General features: G+C 43.1%; 1 protein-coding gene across 1 annotated transcript; it reads right to left on the bottom strand.

The window, feature by feature from the left end:
- Positions 1 to 1,350: 1,350 nt before the first annotated feature.
- On the bottom strand, positions 1,351 to 27,688 carry CD48 (CD48 molecule). Its single transcript, XM_032318438.1, has 4 exons — positions 27,460 to 27,688; positions 6,914 to 7,213; positions 3,398 to 3,664; positions 1,351 to 1,725 (listed from the first exon to the last, which is right to left on the bottom strand). The coding sequence occupies exons 1-4, from the start codon at positions 27,539 to 27,541 to the stop codon at positions 1,646 to 1,648; spliced, it is 729 nt and encodes a 242-aa protein (XP_032174329.1). The 5' UTR covers positions 27,542 to 27,688; the 3' UTR covers positions 1,351 to 1,645.
- Positions 27,689 to 27,824: the final 136 nt, after the last annotated feature.

Below are 27,824 nucleotides of genomic sequence, written 5' to 3'. Positions count from 1 at the left end.
AAACAAACACCAAACTTCCTTATGTATGTTCGGTGTAGACCAGGCAACCGGCTTCCATGCAATGGCTTGGACCCAGGACCCTTGCATTATGTGGCTCTACTTCTCAGAGTCCCTCACTTCTTGTCACATCAATTCCATCCATTTTCTGTTGGCTAAAACCAGTCACATGGCCCCAGCAAAATGGAAAGGGAGCTGAGAAAGGTAGCTTTCCTTTTGGCCCATGTATTGGGATTCTCCAGCTCCGGCTCCAATAAGAGCTGCACATACACACACACACACACACACACACACACACACACACACACACACATCTATTATAAGGAATTGGCTCATGCAATTATGGACGCTGACAAGGCCCAAGATCTGAGTCATCAGACTGGAGACCCAGGACTGCAGATGGCATCTGAAGGCAGGGAAAAAATCCAAATGTCCCAGGTCAAAAGCAGTCAGGCCGAGGGAATTTTTCCGTACTCATGGGACGTAAGCCTATTCACACCTTCACCTAATTGGATGAGGCCCATATACATTAGGGAAGAAAATTTGCCTTACTCAGGCTACTGATTCAAATGTTAATCTTATCCAAAAAACCCTCACAGACACACATACAGAATAATGTTGAGTCAAACATCAAAACCAGTCAAACATCTGGTCACCTCTATGGCCCAGCCAAGTTGACACAGAAAATTAACCAGCATAGCCCAAGAGGAAAATGAGAGCACACGGCATGTTCTGGCTGGAGGAGGGCTGGATGGCAGGGAAGGCTGGTTTGCTGTAGAGGAAAAGTGATCTGTGGTGGGACCCTTCCCTAAAGGGGAACACATCCTTGAGAGGCCCTCTCAGCTCCAGGCCCATGAAAGCCTTGGAGGAGTTGAAGACACAGCAGAACTCCCAGGTGTTCTATCAGGGCTGGGCCTGGGATGGGGGCTCCTACCTTCCTGTAATGGAAGACCCTAGTGAGAACATTTTGTTCATTTGTTGGTTTTATGAGATCCTGTGACACAGGTAGGACTTGAAGAGTTGCTCGCAAAGGGAGGGGGCGGTGCTTGGCTCGCCAGGAAAGGCTTGAGAGGGACCCTTTTTATGTGGCAAAGCTGCATGCTCACTCCTACTCACTCCGGAGGGGTAAGCCTAGCGCCATATTCCCAGGAAACCTAAAGAACATGCTCCTCAGAAAGGAGGCCAGAACGTGGGGGGAGGAGCTGGAACCCCAGGAGATTTGGCAGGGATGTGGGGGCAAGAGTCAGAGACAGCGCAAAGTAACACCTCGGACACAGGAACCCATAGGAGCCTATGGTCCCAGGTTCCTCTCCTTTGTACAGCACGTGTCAGGCCAACGGAGTAGACATGGTCTGACAGTTTGACATTGATGGTCACGTCCTTTATTTATACAAGAAAACACTGCATAATGTGATCGCATGTTTTGGTGGGAAGAATATAGGAGTATCGATGCAAGTATGTTGGAAAATAAGTAGAAGATATAAAATAAAATATTACTGTAGTTTTTAAAAAGTTAACTTGAAAATCCTTGTAGATGTTTCAATAGCACACTTTCCATCATCCCATGTAGTCAGAGCTCCCGCCTTGGACAACAGCGTGGCTGCTGATGGAAGCAAGACCCAGCTGTCTTGAGTTAGAAGAGCTTGTCTCAGGTCCAGAGGAGGCCAGGAACAAGGGGTACCATGACAATTAGCCATGTCACAATCCAAACTACTGCAGAGGATCTGCCTGAAAAAGCAAGAAAACTCCAAATGCTTGAGTGTCTGGACTTTCGGGAAGGTAAGACTATCTCCCCTCTCCATTTCACCACCCCACATCCCATCTATACCAAGAGGGAAAAAGACAAGGAAGGGGAAGACTGGTAGGAAGGGAAGGGGAGAGAAGGAGTAAGAGGAGAGGAGGAGAGGAAGCAGAAAATAAAAAGAAGAAGGGAACGAGTGATACAGTAGGGAAGGGAAACGAGGGATGCTTTTCTGGGACAATTTGGGTCGCTAAAAAGTGAGAAGATTGGCCTAACCCTTCCCAAAAAATGGCCTTAGTATTGTTTTCATCCTCATTGTAGATGAGCAGTCACCCTCATTTTATAAAGGACAGGGGCTGTCTCTCTTTCTTTTTCTGGATCTCAGGATGTGGTGTTGATATGAAGGTGGTCTCATGGCCAGATACCAAACTGTCACAGAGGGTCTGTGGTGGCAGGACAGTCTAGAAGAGGCATGGCAAGTCAGGTGGGAAGAATGAAGAAGAATGCCCAGGTTCCATTGTCCCTGTGTGGGAACAGAGGTGAAGAAATCAGCACAGGTGGGAGAGTAGACTGGGTCTAGGAAGACCGTGAAGAGCACTGTCCCTGGGGGCCATGGTCCCTGGGGACTGGCATGACAGGGAACTCAGGCAAATGTCGCTACCATAGGTATGAGTTATTCTGGAAGGGTGTAGATCTGTATACTCAGGGATGTCGTTTCAGGGGTGTGGAAAGTATAAGACCCAGAATGCTGGGGATAGTAATCTAAATTTATTGAGGGCTCTAGTGTCTCCAGAATTGAAGAAACTGGTTTTAATTTAAGTACCATTCACGGAGACCTGTCAGGCACTGTTCTAGAGAGGGTATCTGTACTGTCTCATTTAGTCCTCTTAACAGCATAAAGATTACTATTTTGTCTGGTATTTAAGAAGGATACAACTTAGAGAAGGGCACAACTTGGAGAAGCTAAGTCACTTGCTTAGCTATTAAGTGACAATCCCAGGATTAACCCCAGGTACCTGACTCTAAAACCTATGAGCTTTTTGCCCGATCTTGGCTATCCCACTATCAGACCCGTGTAGGCTTGATAGAGAGCCGGCAGTGATGCTCAAGTGAGTGTGTCCTCCCAAGAGACAGAGAAATCTGAAACATGAAACCCAGAGTCTGTGTTTCTAAAGAGCAGAGAGTCTCTGCCTTAGGAGAAGGCCCTCACCCCTGTCCCATCCTTGTTCTTGCTCGTGCTCATCTACTTGGCCCTTCTTTCCTTTGCTGATTTACGCTGTCTGCCAGGAACCCTTCATGCACCCGCTCAACTGTGTCTGGTCTGCTCTTCCACTTGGACTTTTCCCCTGACAGCTCAGATTGTCCTACAATCACCCAGGCCCCGGATTCCAAGACCGTGCATTGTTAGAGCAGGGTAGGAGTGCCAGCCACCCTTTGCAGGCGAGGACGATGAACTCCACAAAAGCCAGGTAAGCTTGCTGAGAGCTGGTGGAAGAGCCTGGGGTAGAACCCAGGCCTCTCAGGTCTCACAGATGCATTTGGGATCCTCCATCTGAGCAGGGGACTGAACAGGCTCCCCACACCCTTCTTCATTTCATCCAAAAGAAAACTAGTTGCCCTAGCCCCCTCCCCCCCAGCTCCCTTGGGAACACTTCTTACCTAGTTTACAAGGTGGGGTGAAATAGACAGTGTCATTCTTGCTGCTCACGGGATTGCTGAGTTGGCAGGTGTAAAACGTGGAGTAGTTATTTGGCTCAACGACGATTTCAAGCACAGAATTCTGGAGCCCTGTTGGAAAGGGCCCTGAGTCCCTATACCAGGTATAGTTTATGGACTGGTTTGGGATCCTGCATGAGAGCTGCAGGTGACATCTATTGTCCACTTCCTGTGTCTTCTGGATTTCTATCTCAGGGTTAGGTACAGGATCTGAAGATCAGGAGGACGTTGCAAGATGAGACATGAGTTCATGCATTTATGAGGCAATTATGCTTTTGAGTGTTTAGCCAACAAAACACAAAGGGAGCTAGGGAGGAGCCCTGAGTGCAGCGGAAACTGGTGCCATGGAGAAGAGGCCCCTACAGGAGGAGCCAGTGAGCAGCTTGGCCCTCTGGAGGTTCAGACTGGAAGGGCTACTGCTTGGGAGTGAAGCTAAAATGGATCCAGGAGGGGGAGCTGTGCACCCAGAAACAAAATGGGGTTCTGAGTCTCTGTGGGCCAGAAAGAGCAGCAGAGATCTCCTGGGGTCAGACTTGGTATCCCAACTGTCTAAGTTATGTGAGCCTCCTTCTCCAGCACCAGCCCACAGTTGGCACCGTGGCCCACCTGCCCATCAGGAGCTCTTGGGCTCATATTCAGAGAGAGTCCTGGAGTAAGAGATACTACCCTGCCCATGGCAGAGCCCTCTCCTGGATTCATGAGAAGAAGCTCATATAACCCCCAGCTCACATCAGCCGTGATAAACTGTATCTGCTAACTTTGGTATCTCGGGATTTAGCACAATGCTTACCTGATAGGAATCGGTAAGTATCTGATGAAAGGGTGGGTGGGTGGGTGGATGGATGGATGGATGGATGGAGCAGTTATGATATACAAAGGACAAAGAAGCAGCTTTGGAGTGAAATCAGCCTAGGTCTTGGACTTGGAGTGACATTATCGAGATAAGTAACCCCTTGAATTTCCTTCTCATGGGTAAACTGACTGTACCCCGTAGAACAATGTTAGTGAGATAAAGTGACATTGTCCATGGGGCACAAGCGTTCTGTGCATGTTGGAGGTCACATAATCATTACTGTTGTCGTCTTGCCACCAGATGGAATGAAAGATAATCCCAGCATCTGCTGCTTCCTTTGCCAGGGCCACTTTTTCTGAAACCCTCTGGGCCTTTTCATGTTGCCCATGGGTAAAACACCTGCAGAATCAGTGCTGCTTTGGTGTCAAAGGATTAGACGTGCCAAGAATTGACCAGAACAGAACTCACGTCTGGCTGCAAGTGTATGGGGGGCGATGGGAGTTCCGTCTGTCTGGCCTCCGGAACTCTAGCCCCATCTTCTCTGTGAACCCCCCTGAGACTGCTGGACTTTCCCTGCATGCTTGAACTGAGCAATTTTCATACTATTTTTTTGCCATTTCCTGTCATCTAACCTCGCCTCATACATCTTCCGCATTTCACATGGCAAGCAGCATGCACTGGGTGGTTTGTGGTGGGGTTCATTTAGCTAGCCAGGGTGGTCCGGCTCTAAGATATCTCCTTGGAGCTATCAGAAATTCAAGGACTGTACTGAAGAATGAGATTTCTGGGGACGCCTGGGTGGCTCAGTTGGTTAAGCAGCTGCCTTCGGCTCAAGTCATGATCCCAGCGTCCTGGGATCAAATCCCACATCGGGCTCCTTGCTCAGCAGGGGGTCTGCTTCTCCCTCTGCCTCTGCTGCCATTCTGTCTGCCTGTGCTCGCTCTCTCCCCCTCTCTCCCTCTGATAAATAAATAAAATCTTTAAAAAAAAAAAAAAAAAAAGAATGAGATTTCTGCAAATCCCATCCTGAGGGTTGTATGCCCAGGCAGGTGTGCTTACGTCACACCAGCTTATGGAATTTAAAATATCCAGAATTGTTGCAAGCTGATTGTGAAACCATTGCTAACTTGGAGTTGGCTCTGGTGGGAGTAATTACAACAGAAATTGGTAAATGATATAAATTTGGGCTTTTCTTAACACCACTGTAAGAGACTTTGAATCTTTTCCTGTTCCCAGAACCTCCCAAATTTTCAGGCCATGTGACTTGGGGGAAGTATGTGAGAAGAGGCTTCCAGCCTCTTAGAACAGGAACCATCTAGTGGGTGGGTTATAAAGACACTCTTCATTTACACTGTTTTGGGGAAGAAAGATTACAGATATGTTCTGAGTATTCTGTAGAGATTTTCTGTTTATATTTTTGGTAATCATCTGGCAGAAGGAAACTGGATGACAGAATGATTTGGTTTGGGAAAAACCCCTTATTTTCATTTTTTATGTTTCATTCCCATTTTCTGCTTTGATTCTCATAACACCCTAAAAGGAAGAAGTCATTATCTTCATAAGATGAGGTTCTTGGGTAGATATCTGTTGCGGATGTCTGCCCACCCCTCTTCTTTAATTTGGTCTACCTCAACACCACAGAGGTCTCCCCGGGAGCCATGTTTCTGCCTTAAATTCTGACCCTTTGGGCCATAAGTATTTCAATCAGTACACATATTTGAATCAAGTTGGCTTAATCAGTTTCTCTCTTTTAATTTCTCTTTAAATTCTGAGAATTTAAACCCAGAGATACAAAAGTCTAGACTCTAAGAGGTAAGTCATGTACATGGCAGTGATCTGGAGGCATAGTCCACAGATTCCTGAGGCCGGGAACTCAGGGCTGGCCCTGGTTCTCTTTCTTCCCGCTGTTCAGCCCTTCCTAACTCTTCTCAGTTCCTTGAATTGCTCTAAATAGTTCTGGTTTCTTTAACAGACTCTTTTTTTTTTTTTTTTTTTTTTTGCTAAATTTATATCAAATTGGCTTCTTTTACTTGCCATGAAAAGAAACTTACCTAATATGGGCACAGAGATGTTAAGATCTTTCTCCAAGATCACACAGCTAGGAAGTGAGCTAGCAACCAACGTTTTTAACCCAGGTCTGTCTGATTCCAAGTATAATATCCTAGTCCTTATTCTCCACATATTGGTTAGGCTAGAGCTGTGAGTGGAAGTTTTTGTCCTATCCATTTTGAAAAATTAAAAAACAAAAAACAAAAAACAAACAAAAAAACAACCTTCCTTTAACAGCTCCTGCCCCATCCTGTGTCTCTTGTAACTTTTTCCTTAAGTCTGATGAAGTTTGTGTTCAGGTATATTATTAAGGTGAGCTCAGAACTGATTTGGGTTGATCACAGGAGAGCATCAAGAAAATAGGAAATCATTTCTATAGTTTTCCCTCTCTTCATATCTCAGATCACTAATATCAGAAGAACTTTTAAATGTCCTCAGGCTATCAACTTGGGCTCTGCTGGCCCAGGGTCACTCCCCAGAGGAAGTGGCTCCAGGGGAAATTAATGAAGCCTGTCCTGAGGTTTCTCTATCCTCCTCCCAGAGAGAGCCCCCAGGAACCCTAGGAAACCTCCCAGTGGTCCCTCCGGGGTCCTGGAGTGGGACTGCCCAAAACTCACCGTATACCTCCAGTCGGGTATGCCACTCCTTCTCTGTCCCAGAATCCGTCAACACCCTGAGGATATAGGTGCTGCTGTCGTTTTTCTGGACATTATGGATGCACAGATTCTGGTTTTGACCAAGACTGACCCTGCCCTTAAATTCAGAGTCGAAGAGAAGAGTCTGGTTGGACTCCCATTCTAGAATCTTCTGATTGGTGGTGTAAAACCAGGTGAGTTGTGTGTACTTAGCAGGCAAATTGGAGATTGGAAGACTCACGTTGGTGCCAGAGATGGCAGTCACCCGATGTTCTGAATGACCTGTCAACGAGAGTGAGAGCCCTCTTAGAAAGGCAGAGGTGCCCAGCAGGAAAAACTTCTGCCTGAGCTGGTGGGACGGAGAAGAGAGAAGAAGTTTCTGCTTGGAAACAGTAAGTATGGTCTTCACCAGGGGGTCTGACCTCTGATCAGGAGTGCAGTAAAAGTTGGAGCATGAGGGTGGATATGGGGGTAGGGTGTGTTGCTGATAATCCTTCTAGTTCTTCCCCAGAAGATAAAGAAAAAGGACACTGATACTGGCCCCAACTCTCTCTCTTGCTCTCATACCAGTAGATTTTCAAATAAAATGATGACAAGTCATAGCCCCTCTTCTGGGCTTGTGTTCCCTCTTGCTTTAATTTACTTCTCTAGCAGTAGGCAGGAAGTAGAGAAGAAACAAAGTTTAAAGTGAAAAAAAAAAATCTTAAAAAAAAAAAAAAAAGGTATGCCTGGGTGGCTCAGTTGGTTGGATGACTGCCTTCGGCTCAGGTCATGATCCCGAATTCCGGGATCGAGTCCCGCATCGGGCTCCCAGCTCCATGGGGAGTCTGCTTCTCTCTCTGACCTTCTCCTCACTCATGCTCTCTCTCACTGTCTCTCTCTCAAATTAAATAAATAAATAAATAAATAAATAAATAAATGAATAAATAAAAACTTTAAAGTGAATGGGAACCAGAGCTATTCAGTGGCAAATTATGATAGAAGCATGAAGGCATTTCATTAATGAAAGTCCTATGCTATTTTTCTGGGATTTGTAATTTTTATAGTATTTCTTAGCTTTTAAAACGTGTGATACGTTGGGTTTCTTTGCTCATTCTAACTAAATTCACTTTTGTTCCTATTTGTGTTTGCTGTTCTTTTTTTAAAATTTATTCATTTATTTATTTATTATTATTATTTTTTCATGAGGGTGCCCAAACCTTGTTTGGTTAAGGCAAAGAAAAGAAAAGATGACAGCAAGAAAGATGCAAGACGAAAGGAGGTGTGTTGAATCTTTGTAGAGGGAGAAGAACAAAGGAGGTGGATATAATTAGGCTGAGAAAGAACAGTGGAAAGAAGCTACCTGTAGAAGAAAAAAAAAATACAACCTGTACTACTCTGGCCTCCTCTACTGTCCCTCAAAACCTCAGTCATATTGTTCAACGTCATGTATATATATTCAGCTGTTCACTTTCCACAAATCTATCCTTTCCAAAAGCATTCTCTTCAACTGTTAAAAGACTGAAAATGCCTGTGTCCCCAGGGCTTTCAAGTTTCTGGTTATTAATCCTTCCCACCACCCGTCTCTGCCTTCAACAGTCTATTGAGCACCTACCCTGTGTCTAGTGCATAGGCAGACATAGTCAGGCATTCCTGGTCACAGCGCTTCTGGTTGGTCCATTCCACACACTGTCTTCCCTGGGACATAACCAACTCAGTGCCCGTAATGGTATTTGAACAAGCACTATGTGCCTGGCACTGTGAGAGGCTCTGGCATTAGCGATGCAGGCGGAGGCTTTGCCTCTCGGAGCATGCAGCCCAGCAGGACATTCTCTTCAGGATTTTAAAATCACCAAACACAGATTCTAGACTTGTTCTCATTCTGCTACTTGCTTCCATGTGAATTAATAGAAGTGATGACAATAGATAGCCCAGATCAGTGTTTTCCAACCTTAGCACTATTGATATTTTAAGCCACTATTGATATTTTAGGGTTCTCTGTTGTGGGAGCTGTCCTTGTGCACTGCAGGAGGTTTAGCAGCATTCCTGGCCTCTGCCCGCTAGAGACCAGTAGCCCTTCCCAGCTGTGACAATCAAAATGTCTCTGGATATTGCCAAATATCCCACCCCCATTCTGGGTAAGATCTACTGGCCTAAGTCATTCTTGGCAAACTCTCCAATAAGTGTCAGACATATGCTCAGGAAGATAGAACAACTCACAACTAACCCCGTCTTTATTTCTCAGTAAGAAGTGAGCGCCAACCACCAGAATGATCTTTTGGGCATCAGTACACATAGGTAGTGAAGACAAGAGGAGGAAAAGCTACAACATCCTGTGTATGTCCATATCTTAGCAATATGTCATATTGAAATGATGTTTGATGTCTCCTACCTGCCTCGATCACCAGAGTATACGCTTCCTAAAGAAAGGAATGAGTCCTTTGAGTCTAATTCACTTTCCATTAAAGTGTGAGAGTTGAGAACATGTGTTCTGAAATCACACTGCCTCAGTTCAAATCCTGGCTCTACCACTTGTTAGCTATGTAAACATGAGCATGTTACCTACCTTCTCTGTCTTTCTTTTAGTTATTATCTCATAGAGTTCATAATGGTTAAATTTATGTGTCACGTTGACTGGGTGCCCAGATAGCTGGTAAAACATTGTTTCTGGGTGTGACTGTGAGGGTGTTACTAGAAGAGATTAGCATTTGAATAGGTAAACTGAGTAAAAATGATCTCCCTTACCAATGCGATGGGCACCATAATCCATCGAGGGCCCAAAAAGAACAAAAAAGCAGAGAAAGAGCAAATTTACTTTTTGCTTGATCTGGGACATCCATCTTCTCCTACCCTTGGACTTTAGTATTCCTGGCTCTTGGGCCTTGGACTTGGACAAGGACTTACACCATTGGGTCTCCTGGTTCTTGGGCCTACAGATTTGGACTGGAGCTCTACCAGTAGCTTCCCTTTGCCACCAGCCTATAGATGACAGGTTGTGAGACTTCTCCATACAGAGAAGTACACAGTATGGGTTATGCTTCCATAATTACATGAGACAATCCCTCATAATAAACCTCTTTCTATGTATATATATATATATGTGTGTGTGTGTGTATGTATACATACATATATATAATAAACCTCTTTCTATTTATATATATATATATATTCTGTTTCTCTGAAAAAGTCTAATACAGAGTTTCATTAATAAAATGCTTAGAATATAACAATACAAATAATCAATTAATAAAAGTAAAGTACTTAGAATAATACTTGGAAGAATAGTAAGCATTAAATAAATTTAATGTATTTTTTAATTATTATTACCTACATTTTTTTGTATCCATAACACCCAGTACTATGCCTAAGTTACTAAGATGTTTAACAATTACCTGTTGAACTTATTTTATTATGCCAAAACAGTGGTAAAACAAGGACTAGACTAATGATTTTTTTTTTTAGAAATGGATGTTCATATGTGAATCTGAAAGATTGAAGAATGTGAAAGAAGGGGCCTCAAGTTTAAAAAAAAAAAATGTAGCAGCTCTTGAATCAGCTTTCACTTGTAGACTAATGGTCTAAAAATAAAGGATGTCAGTATGCACAAGAGATAACACAAAACCAGGTCACTGATGTAGGACATGTGATGAAAAAGAGGTCCCAGTACCTCCATCAGAACAGTCAACTTCCCTGAAGCTTCCTTGTGGAAGGGGAAAGAAGGATGCATCTAATGAGCAAGAATGAAGAATACACAGCACATAGACTCAAGTTATGATCCAGGTCCAGTTATATCTTCCATCCTTTCTCCTTGTGAGAATGGAATCTACTTTATAAGGACAAAAAACTGCTTTATGAGGACAAAGAGATTATATTTGGCAAGGGTATTCCCAAGACGATCAAAAGAACTTCAAATTTTAATGTAAGGGACAGGGAGAAGCTACGGCAGACACACAGTCACTAATTTTGTAAGCTTCTCAAAGGCAAAGACAGTATCTGCTCAATTTTGAATCCCCACCATACTCAGTTGACATTAAGAGTTTAGTAGACAATGGCTGAATGGACAACAGTGACAAAATGTATATGTAAGTGCTCCCAGTCTTCTTTTCACAACCTCCTGCTAGTCAAAAACATTTTTCATATTTTTACTTTCCACTCAGCTTCTCCCTCTTGTTTACTTCTTAAGACCCATTTGGACTGATGAGGTGGGGAGGAAAGGAAGAGATAAGCAAATACCAAGGTTACTCAAGCTGGTTTAGGAAATAGGGCTGTTAGCACTTGGGGCTCAAAACTGTAAGACTGTCTGGGCAGCAGATGGATGGGACGGTTTGAGAAGACTAGACAGAACAGGAAGGATGAGTGTAGGAAGTGTTGCTGTAGTTTTTAAATTGGATTTCCTTTAACATCTTTTGAGAGACTGTAAGTAGAAATCCGAGTTACTATTTAGTTACTTATAACCAATGAACTGTATTTCTTAGATATGAAAATGTGCCCAAACTGGGCCAATGGGGCCCTGTCTAATGGCTGGACCCTAATAATAATAAATGAATAAAATCAATAATGAATGAATAAAAGATTATTATTAAGACAAAGAAAGCAGAGGAGCAGTGGAAGAAGTGCCCAGGAATTCTCAAAAAAACCCAACAACATAGAAATGTATTGAATATGGCATTCAAGTTTTCAGATATCAAAAATCAATGCAAAGCACCTAAAAGAAACCTTAAAATATTAATCCAACATCCTCAGAAGGGCTGAGATCATGCCTGAAAACAGAAAATGGAAGAGTGAATTTTGTTTTGAAATATCTAATGAAAGGGTAGCCTAGAAAAGTAATAAAAACCTGAAGATAGAAGCAATAGAAAGAATGCTCGACTGACCATTTAAAAAGAGGTAATAGTCTTCTGAAAGAATTCTACAATTCATTCACAAGTTAAAGAAGAAATATGGATTAATTTTACAAGTATAGATTGCAAAATTAATGCGGAAATTAAGTACTATAATTTGGGGTATCAAGATGGTGGTTTAGTCTGCTAATTGTCTACTAAATACAAATAAATTGATATCTATAATATATTTATGGGGTTTTTTTTTTGTTTTTAAAGTAAATTGACAAAATTTTGATTCACCTTCCTAATAACTGCATATGTTCAAAGGCAGGAGAAGTAACTGTAAAGAAAGTTAATTCTACCAGGAAGAAGTATTTGGTTATGTGGATGCTTAGGATAAAGTAACTGTGTTTGTGTGCAGTTTACAATTAAAAAATGAAGCAGCTCTTTCCTGTGCCTAGCCATGCTTCCTGTCCATATGAAACCAAAACTAAAATGGGGAAGGAAGGAAACAGAACAAAGAAAGTGATCATTTCATATCAAAGGGTCTACCCAGCAAAGCAAAAGAGGTCCTAAAGAAGTTCTCATCACTTTAAAATCAAGTCACATGGCATCTAATAGAATTATTAAGGAAGAAAAGACATGAGTTTTAAAGATATTAATATGGAGTTACCAAGAGCTCTCTGATGGTATCAACCATTTATCTAACTTGTACAACCTTTTAAGGAAGTAATATTTAAAACTGAAGTATAATTGACATACAACATTATATTTGTTATAGGTGTACACCATAATAATTCAACATTTGTGTATATTGTAAAATGGTCACCACAATAAGTCTAGTTTGATGACTTTCTGTAGTGTTATGCTTAGATTCCCTTCTCATTATCTTTTGTGGACCTATTATAGATTTTTGTTTTGTGTTTAACCTGGTTAACCATGAGGTTCACATATGACGGGCTATATATATAACAGTCTACTTTAAGTGCAAGTTAAGTTTGATTGCTTTCTAAGACCCTGCATTTTTACTCCCCTCTACCACATTTTATGTTGTTAATGTCACATTTTACATCTTTTTATTTAGTGTATCCCTTAACTAATTATTGCAGTTACAGTCATTTTTTACCACTTTTCTCTTTCAACCTTCATACTATATAAGTGATTATTCTGCTACCTTTACTATATATTTACCTTTACCAGTGGGACTTCTACTTTCATACATTTTCTTCGCATTAAAGAAGTCCCTTTCACATTTCTTTTAAGGATGGTTTAGTGAAGGTGCACTATTTTAGCTTTTGCTTGTTGGAAAAGTATCTCTCCTTCAATTCTGAATGGTTATCTTGCCAGGTAGTGTATTCCTGGTGGGAAATTTCTTACTTGCAACACTTTGATTATATTATGCCACTCCCTCCTGGCAAAGTTTCCACCAAGAAATCTGCTGATAGCCTTGTGGGTGTTCCCCTGTATGTAACTAGTTTTTTTCTTGCTGTATTTAGGATTCTCTTGTTACCTTTAACTTCTGACATTTTAATGTCTTGTTGTGAGTCTGTCTTGGAAATCTCCGGAATTCCTGGGTCTGATGTCTGTTTCCTTCCCCAGGTTAGAAAAGTTTTCAGTCATTATTTCTTCAAATAAGTGTTCTTCCCTTTTCTCTCTCTCTTCTACTGGGAGACTTACAATGCAAATATTATTCCACTTGATGTTGTTCCATGAGTCGCTTAAGCTATCTTCACTTTTTAAAGTTCTTTTTTTCTTTTTGCTGCTCTGCTTATGTGAGTTCCACTGCCCTGTTTTCCAGTTCACCAATTATTTGTTCTGTGTCATCTAGTCTGCTACTGAACATCTCTAGTGCATTTTTCAGTTCAATTCTCACATTCTTCAGCTCTGTGACTTCTGTGTTGGGTACTTCCTCATATTTTCTCTTTGTTGAAGTTCTCACTGTGTTCATCTGCTTTTTTTCCTGAGTTCAGTGAGCATCTTTATGACCATTCCTCAAACTCTTTATCAGGTTACTTATCTCCATTTTAGTAAGGTTTTGGTTCTTTTTTCCCCTGGGATTTTGTCTTGTTCTTTCCTTTGGAATATATTCCCCTGTTTCCTCATTTTGCTTTATTCTCTGTGTTTTTTCTATGTGTCAGGCAAAACAACTACCTCTCCTGGTATTGAAATGCTTGCCTCTGTAGGTGATGAATCTCATTATTTAACCATGGTTAAAGTGATTGTCTCTTGCACTCTCTGATTACTTCAGACCCATGGAACCCAGAAACACAATCCCTCTGAATCACCAAAGAGGGTGTTCAAGGGGCATCCCTTGTGTGAGCTGTTTTTGCTTGCTGATTTGGGGGGACTATGGGGTGGGAAGGAAACAAAAGCCCACTGAGGAGGCAGCATGGTAGGGTAGAGCTGCATCAGCAGCACAACAGAGCAGGTGCTAGCAGTTTAGAGTGAGAGTGCAAAAATGGCACCTAACAGCACTAGCAAGCTAGAGATAGAACATAAAAATGACACCCACTGGCACCTCCATTCCTGAATAGAGTCCCAAGAGGCTTTGTCTTTGTGGGAGACCCTTTAAGATCAGCAAATTAATCTCCTTCACATATGATATAGGCTCCTTTCAAACGGTGCTTTTGTGTGGAGTCGTAGAATGAGTGAATCTGCATGTGAGCCCTTCCAGAGTGGAATCTCATTCCCTACAGTCCTATGGTTCTCCTGGGTATAAGCCCCACTGGTTTTCAAAGCTCAATATTTGGGGTAAGGCTTGTCTCTCCAGTGCAGGTCCCAAGTTGGAGTTCCTGATATAGGGCAAAAAACCCTTGTTCCTTCAGAAAGAAGTTCTATATTTGTGGGAACCCTTTCCAATGGTGGGTTGCCATGCCTAGGGTGGGCTTTTGGTGATACTGCCTCTCCTAACCATCTTGATGTGGCCCTTTTATCCTTTGTTCTAGAGTAGCTGTTCAGCTAACTCACAGGTTCTTTTCAGAGAGAATTATACTGTGTGTAGTCATTGATTTGTGTCCATGGAAGGAGATGAGTTCAAGATCTTCCTACGTTACCATCTTGAACTGCTTCCTACCTTAAGGAAGTAATTTGGCAATAGAGATCAGGACCCCAGATTTTGTTATGGGTGACAAGAGTACTATTTCCTAAGATGGGAAAACTAATGAGTTTACTAGGCCAGACTGCAATGGGTCAAGAACTCAGTTGAAGCTCAGAGAGAAGAGAGAACAAAAGTAAACTGTTCTAAGACATTTCAGTGTGAATGGAAAGGAAACTAGCAGGACATTTTGTAGAGGGACATGGAAGGTAAAAAGAGTTTTTTTGTTTTATTTTTTACTTTTATTTAAGAAGGAAAAGATAAGCTTTGATAGGTCAAGAGATGGAGCCAGTGGAGAAGGAGACATGGAAGAGAAAGAAGGTGACCAGTGGCATTGGGCTAGAAGGGGTTTAGAGAAGAGTTAATGGCTCAGGTCTAGCCTGGAAGAGGAAATACTTCATCCTTTGAGGGAAAAGAGAAGGAGGAAAAGACAGCTGGGGATGTAGAGAGTTTGTAGTTTAGAGGTGGTAGGCAACAAGTTGAGAGGTTCTCTGCTTATTGATCTCCAGTCCCCATTTTTTTAGTGAAATAGGAGGCAAATTCTTTGCTGAGATCCCAGCCTGACAGAAACAATGATTCACAACTTCCTTTCTCCCTCCCTTTTCCCTTCCTTCTATCTATGCATATGTCCATACACATATACATATGTACATCAATTTATTCATTTATTCACTCTTCTAATAAATGTAGAACAAACACTTACTATGGACTAGGCTCTGTGGTAGGCACCATGCTAGAATGAAAGAGACATAGCTCCTTATCTTAAGGAGCTTCCATTCTTGTGGATACAGACAATTAATCACTATTGGTGATAAGTATTAGGATAAGGAAAATATGGAATACAAAGGGAGCATATCACTTGAATTTAGAGGAGTCAGGAGTGGCTTCCATAGAAAGTGTGAGTGGGAATTAGTATAAGTAGAGATTAGCCAGGGAAAGGTGAGGATTGAGAGTAATCAATGTTCCATCCAGAGGAGAAGAAAACTATCAAGTGTTCAGAGACCACAAAAGCAAGGTCCACTTAAGGAAGCAGAAGTAGTGCATTTGACTAGAACACCAAATGGGGGAAGGTAGTGTAAGGCCTATTTAGCCAGAGCAGCCCCACCTCGATTGAACAGCCATTTTTTTGTTTATGCAGTAAAACTTAAATTGACCCTTCTCCCCACCCCCAGGAGAACTTACTTAAGTTCTGGGAAACCAGTCTCAGGTAACAAAGCCCAAATACAAAAGTGGGTCAGGTCAGGTGGAGATAACGGCCCAAATGCAGGGATGAGTCAGCTCAGGTGTAGACTTCCAATCATAAAGTGCACATACTGTCTCCCTAAATACCAAGGAGTGTGGGCCCCACCTTCTGGGTGCCTTTTGGGTGCCAATTCTGACCAAGGAGATAGGCTAGTTCAAATAACTACTATGGGGTGAATTGTAGTTCAATTGGCCACCCGTGTGTGACCTAGCATGACTGTGCAGCTTTCTCTGTGTATTACAATCTCATTGGCCACCTGTGTGTGGCCAGGCTCAACCACAGGGCTTTTGCTCTATAAAAGTTGGTCTGTGAGGCAGGGAGGGATGCCCTCTCTGTAAGGTATGGCCCCAACTGGTCTGTTTGATGGTCAGTTTGATTCTTGATGCTTGGCATGAAATAAAGCTTTGCTTGACCTTCGCTTTGTGTCACTCTCACTCCTTTGACCATGGACCCATTATTGGGGGACCCAACATTGGGGGCTCATCCTGGATTAAACGAGGAGAACTGAGCCAGTATCAGAATTTCTGAGAAAAGCCTCTGGAGGTAAAATCTTGGGATCCTGTCTGTCTGTCTGGTTGAGGAGCTACAGGGTATGGCCCACCGGGGAGAAACTGGATGCAGCCATGCTCCCCAGGACTGGAGTGGATGCAGGGACGCTCCTTCCCTCCACTGGTAGATCATCAGGGGGTTTGAGTCCCCCTAGGCAGCCAGGGGGTTTGAGTCCCCCTAGGCAGTCACTGGGGGTTCAAGTCCCCCTACGTGGTCAGGAGATCAAGAAAGTCCCCACTGGTGGCAGGTTCTGGGTAAGAACTGCTGGGCCTGCGGTTGGTTGTCTTTGTCTTGTCTTTTTGTTGTCTGCTGTGCTGTTTGTTGTGTTTGAAGGAATGGGGCAAGCAAAGAGTAAGGGTAAGTTAATGGCTATAACTGGAACCAACTGTGGTTAGTCTAACTCGAGACAGAGACTTTAAGGAATATTCCCAAGCAGCTGCCAAAACTCCCTTTGTTTTGGGGACATTCCTTGCCCTCTCTGGCCCGACGTGGACTGCCTAGCCCCTCCCTCTTGCTGGCAGGAAAGCATGGCGTCTGCTCCTCTCTTGGAGCTGATGAGCCCTAGAACTGCGAAACCTTTCTATGCCTTCTGGTGGCACTTTGTTCTGTTCTTCACTGTTGGGAAATAAGAAGAGCACCCCCTGGACCTAACACCCCCCCCCCACTCTGGATCTTCCCACCTGGGTCTAAGGTAAACATTCAAAGCAGAGTGGACCCAGGTGGAACGTAAATCAGTATTTGAACTAAGTTAAGTTTGTTGGGTTAATTAGGATGAACATGTCTTTTGAGTTAACAGTAGTAAATGTGAAACTTCAGAGTTTTTACTTAAGGTCTATAAAACTCAGGTTATTTATGTTAAAATCTCTTAACAAAGAGATGAATAATTGTCAAAGAGATAACAAAGAGATGGTTAATTGTCTGTCTCAAAGTTTTAATGGGTAATTGTTAAAGTAGCTTTCAAAGTCTTTGGTAACCTGAAACTTTAAACCAAATGGGATAAAATGCTAGAGCACTTGTTGCTAGAACTAGGTTTGTGCTTTTGAAATCTGTTGGTAAACATCTTTTGTGCTTAACTGAATTCTGTTGTAACAGCTCATGATTGGTTAATAGTCATCATTAGAGATTGAGGTGTTTCCAAGAAAATGTAAATGGTTTTCTCTTCGCCCACCCAGACTCAGAAGGCTTTTCCTTGATATGCTAAGTTACTCAGGGAGTACTGCTAAGCCGATGATAAACCTTGGGTTACATTTGGGTAAACGCTGTAACTACTCTAGAGGTTCTATACATTTCCTAAAGTTTTAATGTTTTGATAAGGGTCATCGCTTGATATTTAACCATATCTATTCTGAGTTTTTGTCATTTGTAATTGTTTTAATTCTCTTGTAAGATGAATTCTGCCCTAAAGGAAATTCATATGGGAGACTTTCAGGACAAATACAGGTCTTTGATATGTTAAAATCCTGGAACTGAAATAGGTAAGAATTTATAGAACTAAGAGCTGCATTCGGACTAAACCAGAATCAGTAACACGGGACTAGATGAACTGAAAGGTTGTAATGTTGTGTCTCTTAATATTTTGTCTTATTTTAAACATGACTGGTTCTGTAATGTTTGCTCTTCCAGACTAGGGAAACTTTTTCTTAAGTTATCTGTAACTTACAGAGATTTAAAAGTATTCATTTGTAAATGAATCAAGGCATTCAACTTTTCTCTCTATCTGAACCCTCTGAAAATCAAAAGGTCTCAGTAAGTATTCTTTCTTCCATGGCAATCAGTCATTTGCATAAGTTCAATAAGAATCTGTTCTCCTTGTGACAGGACACCATCAGAAACACTGGTTATTTTACCAAGGCTTTGACTGGAATGTCATATTTGAAAAGACTCAGATATGACCAGACAGCTTAAAGGAACTAAGGTTAACTTTATAAAACCTGGAGCCGTAAAGCCCTTAGATACTGTTGGCCTGATGCCTTGCTTACAGAGTTCCTAGCAGCCTCACCAGGTGAGTAAAGAATGTCACTTCCTGGCAGGATACTTTGGGAACCTCAGGAAGAGGAATTCACCCAAATTGACAGGTATTGCAGGCATGTCTTGTGGCTTGGCTTCTATGTGGGTTGGCTTCTGGCCTGGAGAGGCTACTAAAATTTCAACCTCTTATAAGAAGTTCCAGCAAAGCAGATTCTAAAAGATCTATATGAACACTCGCTGTTCTTGCTGAGCTTATGTAAATAATTAGGCCAAGTTTGTTAAAACTGGACTTGTTTTTCAAATGAATTAGTCCTGATTTGGCTATCTCTGGAAATGAGGGTTGTTTTTTTTTTAAGATTTTATTTATTTATTTGACAGATAGAGATCACAAGTAGGCAGAGAGAGAGAGAGAGAGAGAAGGAAGCAGGTTCCCCGCTGAGAAGAGAGCCTCATGTGGGGCTTGATCCCAGAATCCTGAGATCATGACCTGAGCCGAAGGCAGCAGCTTTAACCCACTGAGCCACCCAGGCACCCCGGAAATGAGGGTTTTGAATAAGAAAGAAAGCACGGCTTTGTCAGAGCCACGCCACTTATTTAGGCTTTGATCTCCATGAGGGAGTTCCTTGGGATGGTGGGCTACTGCAGGCTGTGGACACTGCGGTTCATGGAGATGGCACGACCTCTCTATGAACTGGCTAAGGGAGGACTCACTATGGTAGAGTGGACAGCTGAGGCAGAAGGAGCATTTCGGGAATTACAAACAGCCTTACTGTGTGCCCCAGCATTGGCCATCTCAGATGTTACCAAGCTCTTCCACTTGTATGTGGATGAAAAGTCAGGGGTAGCCAAAGGAGTTTGACTCGGACTCGGGGGCCTTGGCAAAGGCCAGAAGCCTGTCTTAGCAAAAAAAAAAAAAAAACCAAAAACTAGATCCAGCAGTGGCTAGGTTACCCCCCTTGGCTCCGTAGAATTACTGCTATGGCCCTCCTGGTCAAGGATGCAAGTAAATTGACTTTGGGTAAAAATCTCATCTTGACCACCACTCATGCTATTGAGGGCCTTCTCCAGACTCCACCAGACCGGTGGATGACAAACGCCAGAGTGATGGGGTATCAGGCCCTCCTTCTCAACGAACTGAAAGTGACTTTCTGGCCCCTGGCGGTGCTAAATCCAGCCACGTTGCAACCAGAGGAGCTGGCTGACCACCCACACGACTGTGGGGAGGTACTAACCCAGGTGACAGGAATAAGGCCAAATCTCAGAGACACTCCCCTCCCAGATGCGGAGATGACCCAGTTCACAGATGGGAGTAGCTACATGGTCAATGGAACAAGGTATTCAGGGGCTGCGGTGGTTTCTCCTGAGCAGGAACCTGGACAACAGCCCTGCTACACGGAACCTTGGCACAAAAAGCGGAGCTGATTGCACTCACCAAGGCACTGCAGATGGCCAAGGGTAAGAATGTCAACATCTATACAGATGGTAAGTTGGGTAGAGGCTTTTTCTGCCAAACATGAGATGGCAGGAGTGGTAGCCAAAAAGCTACTACAGGTTTGGGTTACCTCTTGAGATCAGGTCAGACAACAGCCCTGCATTTGTGAGTTCAGTCTTGCAGGCATTGGCCAAGGCTGTGGGCACTAACTGGAAAATACATTGTGCCTACCGACCCCAAAGCTCTGGTCAAGTAGAGAGAGAATGAACCAGACTCTTAAAGGGACCTTGACAAAGCTAATTCTGGAGACTGGCAGTGGATGGGTGGATCTCCTTCTCTTCGCTCTCCTCAGGGTGCGATGTGCACCTTACTTAAACAAGGTGACCCCATTTGAAATAATGTTTGGGAGACATCCCACACCCCCACTCTGCCCTCTGCTACAAAAGGTTGCCCTAGCAGAAAAGACTGATCAGTCTGTACTCCAGTCACTGCAGGCATTGCAGTCTGTCTTGGAAGGAGCCTTCGCAGAGATCGAACTGCCTACACTGGGAAGGAGACGGAGGTGGAGCCACATCCTTGCCAACCCGGGGACTTGGTTTGGCCCACCAAGTGGGAAACTTGGAGCTTGCTGGAAGGGACCCTTTGCTGTCATCCCGACCCACCCCCACGGCAGTGGAAGTTGAGGGCATCGGGGCCTAGATTCACGCAGGTCACGTCAAACACGCCAAGGATGAGGACGCCCCCCAGAGATGGATGCCGCTGCCGATGGACCCTGCCCATCGTGGACTAAAGCTAAGACTCAAAAAACAATGAGTTCATTGAGCTCCTTGTTGCTCCTGTTGTTAAGGTATAGGTGGGAGATATAGACAATTGCAAAACAGAGGAAGGCTTGACATACTATTTCTAGGAAAAGGGAGGCTCTGCTTAGCTCTAGGAGAGGAATGCTGTTCCTGGGTAAAACACACTGGAGTCATTAAGGACAGTCTGGCAAAATAGGACAAAGAACTGGCTGAAAAGTCAAAGACTTGCCTAATCTCCAAAGAAAAAGGGGAATGTAAGGGCCTATTTAGCCAGAGCGGCCCCACCTCGGTTGAACAGCCATTTTGTTGTTTATGCAGTAAAACTTAAATTGACCCTGCCCCCCCCCCACCACCCCAGGGAACTTACTTAAAAGCAAGTCCAGGAAACTGGGAAACCAGTCCCAGGTAACAAAGCCCAAATAAAAGGCATGAGTCGGGTCAGGTGGAAACATCCAATCAGTAAAGTGCGCATACTGTCTTTTGGGTGCCAATTCTGACTAAGGTGATAGGCTAGTTCAAATAGCTACTATGGGGTGAATTGTAGTTCAACTGGCCACCCGTGTGTGACCTAGCATGACTGTGCAACTTTCTTTGTGTGTTACAATCTCATTGGCCACCTGTGTGTGGCCAGGCTCAACCACATGGCCTTTGCTCTATAAAAGTTGGTCTGTGAGGCAGGGAGGGCCGCCCTCTCTATAAGGTGCGGCCCTGACCGGTCTGTTTGACGGTCGGTTTGATTCTTGATGCTTGGTGCGAAATAAAGCTTTGCTTGACCTTTGCTGTGTATCAGTCTCGCTCCTTTGACCATGGACCCATTATTGGGGAACCCAACAGTAGGAAGTGACCACATTATCTAGTGCAGGCTTATGCTCAGTGTCTGCTGTAATTCTTGTTCATTATGATGACCATTGATGAGTTTTTAAAAGAAGAGTAAAATAAACAGATGACCATTTGAGAAAATTTATACCAATGGCAGTATGGTAAATACTAGACAGAAGAACTGAGTTTTTTAAAAAAAGAGCTTTTAAGCAGGATAGGAAACAATTCTAGTAATTGGATGAGAGAAAATAATGTCTTGATTTAGGACAGATGGTTTGATCAACCAGCAGAAGTGGGTGGAATTAGATATATTTGAGAGACTTTTTGAAGGTATAATTAACAGGACTTACTCACTGGAAATGACAGGCAAGGAAACGGAAGGAGGTAAGGATGGCTTCCAGAATTCTGGCTTCAGTAATTGGACACAGAGATGTCATTTGTTGAGAAAGCAAACAGCAGAGGAACAGCAGATTATAAAAATGTTTTTAAGTCAGTAAATTTTTGATACTCTTTCCATCAAGAGGTGGTACCTCCATCCTCTCTCCTTGGTGATGGTCTCAATGAGTGGGACACAGCAGAAGTATGACTCACAAAGTGAGGTTAGAAAAGACCATGTGATGTCTGCCTACTTCTGTCAGGATACTCAGCCTAGGCACCAACCATGTGACTGAAGAAACCTCAAAGATGACCTCACGCCCCACCATGATCTGGCCACACACACAGGGGATACTGAGCGTAGTCTGTCCCCTCATTTGTGTGCAAAATAAGTGATTATTATTTTAAGCTACAGAGATGTGATGGCTTATTTCACAGCAATAGATAGCCAGAACAAAAATGATGAATCAGATTTGGGGCATATGTTTGGAGAATCTGGAGATGTTTTAAAAGCAATTAAAAATTCAGATCTGAGGGTACTGAGAGAACTTGGGGCTCTCAAGTTTACTTACGTCCTTCCTAGGCCCTTATCTGTCTCAGATTATGTGTGTCACATTTTCAAAACAATTCCACCTTCTTCATTTGATTTGATCCTAATAATAACCTCTTGAAGAAACAGGAATCATAAGGGGCTCCTGGGTGGCTCAGTCATTAAGTGTCTGCCTTAGACTCAGGTCATGATCTCAGGGTCCTGAGATCAAGCCCCAAGTCAGGCTTTTGGGGGAAGCCTGCTTCTCTCTCTCCCACTCTCCCTGCTTGCATTCTCTTTCTCTCGCTATATCTCTCTGTCAAATAAATAAATAAAATATTTTTTAAAAAGAAAGAAAGAAAGAAATGGGAAGTATATTATTATACCCATTATAGAGTTGAGAAAGCAGAGGCCCAGGAAGCATTTATGATTTATAGAGAATCCCATAGCCCGGAACCCAGACAAAACAAAGGTCTTCTGATGCAGTACATGCTTCTTCCACTGCACTCTGCTAAGTGCTATGAGCAGAAGGAGAAGATGCCCAGTAGTGGAGGGAACCTAAAATCAGAGCACTGAGAGACAAGCCTGAGGAGGTATGAAAGAGGAGGTTTAAAAACGCTTCATCTCCGACCAAACATTTAAAGAAGAACTAATTCCTATTCTCCTGAAACTGTTCCAAAAAATAGAAATGGAAGGAAACCTTCCAAACTCATTTTATGATGCCAGCGTCACCTTGATCCCCAAACCAGACAAGGATCCCATCAAAAAAGAGAACTAAAGACCAATATCCCTGATGAACACAGATGTGAAAATTCTCACCAAAATACTAGCCAATAGGATTCAACAGTACATTAAAAGGATTATTCACCACGACCAAGTGGGAATTATTCCAGGGCTGCAAGGTTGGTTCAACATCCGCAAATCAGTCAATGTGATACAACACATCAATAAAGGAAAGAACAAGAACCATATGATACTCTCAATAGATGCTGAAAAAGCATTTGACAAAGTACAGCATCCCTTCCTGATCAAAACTCTTCAAAGTGTAGGGATAGAGGGCACATACCTCAATATCGTCAAAGCCATCTATGAAAAACCCATCGCAAATATCATTCTCAATGGAGAAAAACTGAAAGCTTTTCCGCTAAGGTCAGGAACACGGCAGGGATGTCCATTATCACCACTGCTATTCAACATAGTACTAGAGGTCCTAGCCTCAGCAATCAGACAACAAAAGGAAATTAAAGGCATCCAAATCGGCAAAGAAGAAGTCAAATTATCACTCTTCGCAGATGATATGATACTATATGTGGAAAACCCAAAAGACCCCACTCCAAAACTGCTAGAACTTATACAGGAATTCAGTAAAGTGTCAGGATATAAAATCAATGCACAGAAATCAGTTGCATTTCTCTACACCAACAGCAAGACAGAAGAAAGAGAAATTAAGGAGTCAATCCCATTTACAATTGCACCCAAAACCATAAGATACCTAGGAATAAACCTAACCAAAGAGACACAGAATCTATTCTCAGAAAACTATAAAGTACTCATGAAAGAAACTGAGGAAGACACAAAGAAATGGAAAAATGTTCCATGCTCCTGGATTGGAAGAATAAATATTGTGAAAATGTCTATGCTACCTAAAGCAATCTACACATTTAATGCAATTCCTATCAAAGTACCATCCATCTTTTTCAAAGAAATGGAACAAATAATTCTAAAATTTATATGGAACCAGAAAAGACCTCGAATAGCCAAAGGGATATTGAAAAAGAAAGCCAAAGTTGGTGGCATCACAATTCCGGACTTCAAGCTCTATTACAAAGCTGTCATCATCAAGACAGCATGGTACTGGCACAAAAACAGACACATAGATCAATGGAACAGAATAGAGAGCCCAGAAATAGACCCTCAACTCTATGGTCAACTAATCTTCGACAAAGCAGGAAAGAATGTCCAATGGAAAAAAGACAGCCTCTTCAATAAATGGTGCTGGGAAAATTGGACAGCCACATGCAGAAAAATGAAATTGGACCATTTCCTTACACCACACACGAAAATAGACTCAAAATGGATGAAGGACCTCAATGTGTGAAAGGAATCCATCAAAATCCTTGAGGAGAACACAGGCAGCAACCTCTTTGACCTCAACCGCAGCAACATCTTCCTAGGAACAACGCAAAAGGCAAGGGAAGCAAGGGCAAAAATGAACTATTGGGATTTCATCAAGATCAAAAGCTTTTGCACAGCAAAGGAAACAGTTAACAAAATCAAAAGACAACTGACAGAATGGGAGAAGATATTTGCAAACGACATATCAGATAAAGGACTAATGTCCAAAATCTATAAAGAACTTAGCAAACTCAACACCCAAAGAACAAATAATCCAATCAAGAAATGGGCAGAGGACATGAACAGACATTTCTGCAAAGAAGACATCCAGATGGCCAACAGACACATGAAAAAGTGCTCCATATCAGTCGGCATCAGGGAAATACAAATCAAAAGCACAATGAGATATCACCTCACACCAGTCAGAATGGCTAAAATCAACAAGTCAGGAAACGACAGATGTTGGCGAGGATGCAGAGGAAGGGGAACCCTCCTACACTGTTGGTGGGAATGCAAGCTGGTGCAGCCACTCTGGAAAACAGCATGGAGGTTCCTCAAAATGTTGAAAATAGAACTGCCCTATGACCCAGCAATTGCACTACTGGGTATTTACCCTAAAGATACAAACGTAGTGATCCAAAGGGGCACGTGCACCCGAATGTTTATAGCAGCAATGTCCACAATAGCCAAACTATGGAAAGAACCTAGATGTCCATCAACAGATGAATGGATCAAGAAGATGTGGTATATATACACAATGGAATACTATGCAGCCATCAAAAGAAATGAAATCTTGCCATTTGTGACAACATGGATGGAACTAGAGCGTATCATGCTTAGCGAAATAAGTCAAGCAGAGAAAGACAACTATCATATGATCTCCCTGATATGAGGAAGTGGTGATGCAACATGGGGGCTTAAGTGGGTAGAAGAAGAATCAATGAAACAAGATGGGATTGGGAGGGAGACAAACCATAAGTGACTCTTAATCTCACAAAACAAACTGAGGGTTGCTGGGGGGGAGGGGGGTTGGGAGAAGGGGGTGGGATTATGGACATTGGGGAGGGTATGTGCTTTGGTGAGTGCTGTGAAATGTGTAAACCTGGTGATTCACAGACCTGTACCCCTGGGGATAAAAATATATGTTTATAAAAAATAAAAAATTAAAAACAAAAACAAAAACGCTTCTCCGATTTTTCCACAAAAGCACCTTTACCAGGGAGGAGAGTACCACTATGACCCCCAGGAAGATCTAAACATAGAGACCGAAAGAAAGTTCTTTGAAGTCTTTCATTCATATATTCAATAATTATTTATTGAGCCCAGGCTAGGTTCCAGGCACTCTGCTAAGTTTAGCACTGTATGTACATGGTCTCTGTCCTCACGTCCTCTCAAGGAGACACTCAAACTAGCAATTCACCATCATAACCTGGAGGCTTATACGAGGAAGTCTCATAAAAATGGAAGCCTACAGAAGGGGCAGAAGGAGAGGATGGTGCAGTGAATCCTGGGCAGAAGGAAAAACCGAGCCATAACAGAAAAAGCACCTCCTTCAAAGCAAACAGCAATTAATAGGGGGGAAGTCATAAACTGGGGATAAGATGACCATCTGTGGGCATTATCTATGCATGAAGAGATTTAGACACATGCCCTATGTCTAGAGAAAGTCCTGAAATACTCCAGTTCTCTTAGCAGCACTATCTTTCCCAACAGTTGGATTAATATTTCACATCAGCCCCCACTCACAAGGCCATATCCGTGTTCTGAGTTGAGTCAGTGCCATGGAGCCCATACAGCTAGGAATGTCCTAAAGACATCGTGTGTCTAGATGTACACAGTCATCAACCAGACCCAAAGTACTGTCACCTGGAGAGTTCCTACAGCAGTGGTCAACAGGGCATGACTGAGCATGACTGTCTCCTCTTCCGAAAAGTTACTCCGTAATTTTATGACGCTGTGTTGGTTCCCCATGCTTGTTCATTTTTACTCTTTTTTTTCCCCCGTAGTGGTGAGCACTAAAGCCTTCGACATGAAAAAGACCTGAGTATCTCTTAAAGGGAGTAGTGAGAAAGGCAATAGCTTAACTCCCACTTCTCAGCGGACGTGAAAAAAAAAAAAAAAAAGGGTACTGGAAGGTGAACGGCTCTAACAAAACGGAGAGCTAAGTCAGTCCCTGGGTACATGAGGGGGACCAGGACAGCCCATGGCAGAGGAATGACCCTCAACACTTAACAACTAGATGCTGAGAGCTCCTTTGATACTGAGGTGCCTTGGGCTTCTGCTCAGACCCTCATTCAGAGACTCTAGAGAAAGCAATCCTCTCCAGGTTTTCTTTCCTACAGTTTAGGTGTCTCTTTGGGATCATGACAACATCATTTACCTTTGTTCAGGACATAACCCCTTGCATCAACAGAGGTCTGAAGAATGCTTCAGGGAGCACAGCAGACCGAGCAGAGCAGAAAACGTGGCAGCCATCAATGGGCAGCTTCCTCTTATTCAAAATGCAAAACAAAACGAAACATCTTCCCGGACCACAAAGCATGGAACAAAAGCAGAGGGGCTTCCTTCCCCGTCTCCCTGAGGTCCTGTTTTTTGTCATGATCCCTTGGGGAAAGAGAGAGGCTGATTTTCCAAGGCTCAGAAAGTTTCCCCAACTCGCCACAGCCCTCCTACCAGCACAGAAGTATCTGCTGCCTGGAGCCCACACTCCCCTTTGAGGACTAAGCCCCACCCCATAGCCCCTTTCCCACCTCACCCGAGCCTTCGGTGCGCAATCACATGCACACAACTTGTGTGAAGTACCTGGAGTGCTGGTTGGCGAGACCAAATGAAACAGCAGTAGAAGTTCCAGAGCCAGACACACCTTCCGCCTTTGGGAGCACATGTTACTTCCCAGGAACGCTGGAGACAGGTGGGAATCAGGCTAAGAAGAGACCAAAGGCTCCAGAGCCATTGAAGTCACAGTCCAAGGTGAGAGGAAATCTCACTGCCCTTTCTGATGCTCAGCAACTCATGGGTGGAGCCTGGGGGCAGAAAACAGGAAGGCCCGTATCTCAGAGCACTACGGAAGCAAAATGAAATTAACTATTTTGTTTGAATATGCAGTCGGTTCTGTTTTCTGGAGAGAGGATCCGTAGCTTCTGTTGGATTCTCGGAAGGGTCAGTGC

Source organism: Mustela erminea, chromosome 17, assembly GCF_009829155.1.
Source record: "Mustela erminea isolate mMusErm1 chromosome 17, mMusErm1.Pri, whole genome shotgun sequence".
In the NCBI taxonomy this organism is placed as follows: Eukaryota; Metazoa; Chordata; class Mammalia; order Carnivora; family Mustelidae; genus Mustela; species Mustela erminea.
The sequence above is the reverse complement of the archived record's forward strand: the minus strand, read 5'-3'. Positions and strand labels throughout refer to the sequence as shown.